General features: G+C 43.1%; 1 protein-coding gene across 1 annotated transcript; it reads left to right on the top strand.

Moving 5' to 3' along the window:
• The first annotated feature begins 824 nt into the window (after window positions 1-824).
• On the top strand, window positions 825-3,331 carry LOC124363421. Its single transcript, XM_046818672.1, has 4 exons — window positions 825-1,095; window positions 1,241-1,705; window positions 2,123-2,263; window positions 2,430-3,331. Exons 1-4 carry the CDS (start codon window positions 825-827, stop codon window positions 3,329-3,331), a joined length of 1,779 nt encoding a protein of 592 aa, XP_046674628.1.
• The last annotated feature ends 348 nt before the right edge of the window (window positions 3,332-3,679 follow it).

The following is a 3,679-nucleotide window of genomic DNA, read 5'->3' as shown; positions in this document are numbered from 1 at the left end:
CCTGACACCACCTCAGCAACAGGATCTACCCAAAGAATCCCTAGAGAGCGTGTTAAGGAGGCCGAGGAATGATTCTTCTAAGGCAGTTGAGGAATCAAAAGTCCAAGAGAAGAAAGACCTTTTAGAGCCAAAGCAGCAGGAAGCAAGGGCCATCCTCTGGGCAGCTCCTGCTATACCTGTATTGTCTAGCTTGCGTGGCAGATCCTCGGACTGCAATCCCTGTGATCGGGTGCCTTGGGTTCCCATGGCAAGGGCTCTTAACACCCAGCATTATGCTCTGTCCATACCAACAATACAGTTAACTCTTCCAGTAAACTATGGAATACCCATAGCTCAGCTGAGTCCTCCTTCACAAAATGCACCATCTCAACAATACGGACCTCCTCCACAACATTCAGGATCTTCTCCTCAAAATTCAGGACCTCCTCCTCAACATTCAGGACCACCTCCTCAACAGTATGGACCTCCTCCCCAACAGTACGGACCACCTCCACAACACTCAGGACCTCTTCCTTTACACTCAGCACCTCCCCCTCAAAAGTACGGACCACCAGTGCCACATTCGGGACCACCCCCCTCAACAATTTGGGCCTCCTCCTCAAAATCCTGGTCCACCAAACCAACAGTATGGGCCACCAACAAAAAATTATGTACCTTCAGGTCCATCAAACGCATCTCCACCCACAGGATCACAATATCTACCTCCTTTGCCACCCCCAGCAAATGGTAACGCCAAAGATAACATCCCTCCTCAAAACCAATATGGACCACCTGAGGATGACAAGGAAGGCCTTCCTCCACCACCTTTACCACAGAGATTTCTAATGCCCACGAAAACATATGGGCCACCTCAGCCACAAACACAATATGCTTCTCCATCGAATATAAACCCTTCTTCACTTCAATATCTTCCACCTCCACCTCTTCCAAACTTTCAGTTCCATCCATCTGTAAAGCACGGTCCACCATTCAATGCAAATACTCCTCCTCAAGCATCTCATCCACCTTCCAACTTTCCACCACCTAATGGAGCAAAGCCAAGCACTGCAGGATCTCAGTACCGAGATGAGTCTATAAAAAAACCAGTCCTTGTTGGTAAGCCGATACCTTTCCCCACCATGAGTAAAATCCAACTTCCTCCCTTATACGAGTACCAGGTCTTCAATGACGGAAAGCAAGCTCAACTGCAACCTTATTTGCAACCTCCAGCTCCCCAAAATGTGGTTTTTTACAATTACAGAAACAGACGATGTCTGTAAAAAATGTCAGGAAAAGAGTAAAGTAACAGATTCAGAGCCTGCTCAAGCGGAACACGTGACTGAGAACATAGTGAAAACAACAGTCACACTCAGAGATACTTCCTTGAATCATTTAAAACCCGATGTACAGGTTGTTAAGAGTGTGCCTTTAGCAGAGTACCTAGAATCTGTTCAATACCCAATGCAGATCATTGAAGCTCCAATACTTGATGTTCCTGACTTGCCAAAATACTTCAATCTGGGCTATCATAATTTCCCACAAGTAATAGATAATAATAAGCTATTGCAGGAGAACAATTTAAAACCGAATGATCAGAAACAGTCTCAAAGCAGTGCCCAACAAAATGCATTGATTATAAATCATGAACCAAATGCATCTAACATCACATCACAAGATTATAATTCATCTGGAAGTCTGGACAACGTAAATATTTCAGAAGGGGACAGTGAGTCACCAAGCAGTCTGCCCCATAATCACAAACCCAGCATTGAAACTGTAGGGAATAATTATGGCACAACCGAAAAAAGTTTCACCAGTTCACCCTTCTCTCTAACCACACAGTTTCATTCAACGGCAACCACAAGACCAAGCCAAATATTCCACATAAGCAAAGTTAAGGGAACAACGAATCGACCTCAGTCAACAACTGTACAGTTTTCTACCTCTCAAGATCATTTAACTACTCAAGGTCAATACGTAACATCAAGCCCTAAAAAAGAATCTAATAATGAATTGCAAACTCCAAATCCTGCAAACTCAGCTCATTACCAAGACCCTGCTTACTTATCATCGCAAAAAGTTACTGCAACGAGCGTTAGCTCACCATCCCCTCCCCGTTTACAATTTAACGATTTCCCTGTAGGTCCTGGAGCAATACGAGGTTGGGGTATGCCCACCTATGGGAGAGGATGGGGAAACACTCCTCAACCGTTTGTGATGCCATCTGCCAGTCCTCCCAGAGGTCGATTTGAGAACAGACCTGCTCCAATTCCAAGCAAGAAAGGTAAACTCATCCACCAGATAATTGTTTCCTTACACAACAAATAAACAGACTCCACCTGTAGCTCAGGACCCTTCAAACAACATTGGCTGGACTCCATTACCTCCAACAAATCAAGGAAGAAAAGTCCCAACAGGTCCAAATTTTGATTCCTTTCCATCAACTACAGGATTCGATCAAATGCAACGATATCAGAACTTTTTTCCCACTGGGAATTCCAATAATGCATCTCCTTTTGGAAACTTTCCGTTGAGTTCTTCTGGATCTAGTACCATTGCTCCCCAACAGTTACAGCCAGTTAGGATTAGCCAACCACTTAATCTCCCTCCTCATGTAATTAATCAATTCTTAAATTTGAACCAACAGCCCGCGTCTTGGCCAACCGGATCAGAAGATCTTCAACAAATATTTTCCTCAAATCTTCAAGGTCTTTTAAAAGGTGAGGAGGACTCTGTAGATTTTGCTCGACTTCAGAAAAACATTGATAATTGGACAGCAGAAGGCTACAAACAAAATTCACCCTCAGTGAATTTCATCCCGGTTACGACAATCCCTCACATATTTAACTCCAAGAAAATTCCGGATGAATACTTGACGTCTACTGAGCCAACCGTTTCAAACTCTTCCCAATACGAGAATAAATCTGATGTTGACAAAGATCATGAGGGAGCTGAAAGCCAGAAGCACCAAGTCAAAGTCCACCCTGACATCCACTCCAAAGATCAAGAGGATAAAGAGGAGGAAGCCACTGGAACCTTAGAGAATCTACTGAATGGCTGGTCACTTTTGGAAACGAAAATGACTATGCCTCCAGCAACAACTTCGGAAGAACCGATAACTGAAGAATCGGTCACAGAAGCAGTCCCAACATCAAAGGCTTGGGAAAAGATCCAAGTCTCCATATCACCTCTTACTAAAGAGAAGGTCTATGTGGTGACACCTGTGCCAGCGACTGAGAGTCAGGAGTCTCTTCTATCTACCAGGGTTGAGCGCTCCTACTCTGTGGTGACTGCTGGATCAGATAAGGAGTCAAAAGTCCTGGTAGATCCCACGATAAAAAAGAGTCGATGAAAATTGAGTTGTAAGTATTGAGCTTTATAATATTTTATATGTTATAGATTCATCATTACATTAGATGACCACATCAGACTTTGCTATTTGAGAACCGGATGTACTGGTTGCCATTTTGGTTTTAGCTCCAGAAGAATAAAGTTCAACTTCAAAGACTTTTGCGACTTTATTTGAATTATGGAAGATGTCTCATTTTAAAGATATAATTAATATTCATCCAAAAACCTTTTTGGGGTTTTAAAGACTTTTATTGGTTATCTTGTTAGACTTGCACGGACGGTGTCATAATTCTAACATCAGAGCCTTCTGGTTCACACTACGTTGAAATACTGCTTGTAAAACTTCTTG

This window comes from Homalodisca vitripennis, chromosome 5 (genome assembly GCF_021130785.1).
Source record: "Homalodisca vitripennis isolate AUS2020 chromosome 5, UT_GWSS_2.1, whole genome shotgun sequence".
Taxonomy (NCBI): domain Eukaryota; kingdom Metazoa; phylum Arthropoda; class Insecta; order Hemiptera; family Cicadellidae; genus Homalodisca; species Homalodisca vitripennis.
The sequence above is the reverse complement of the archived record's forward strand: the minus strand, read 5'-3'. Positions and strand labels throughout refer to the sequence as shown.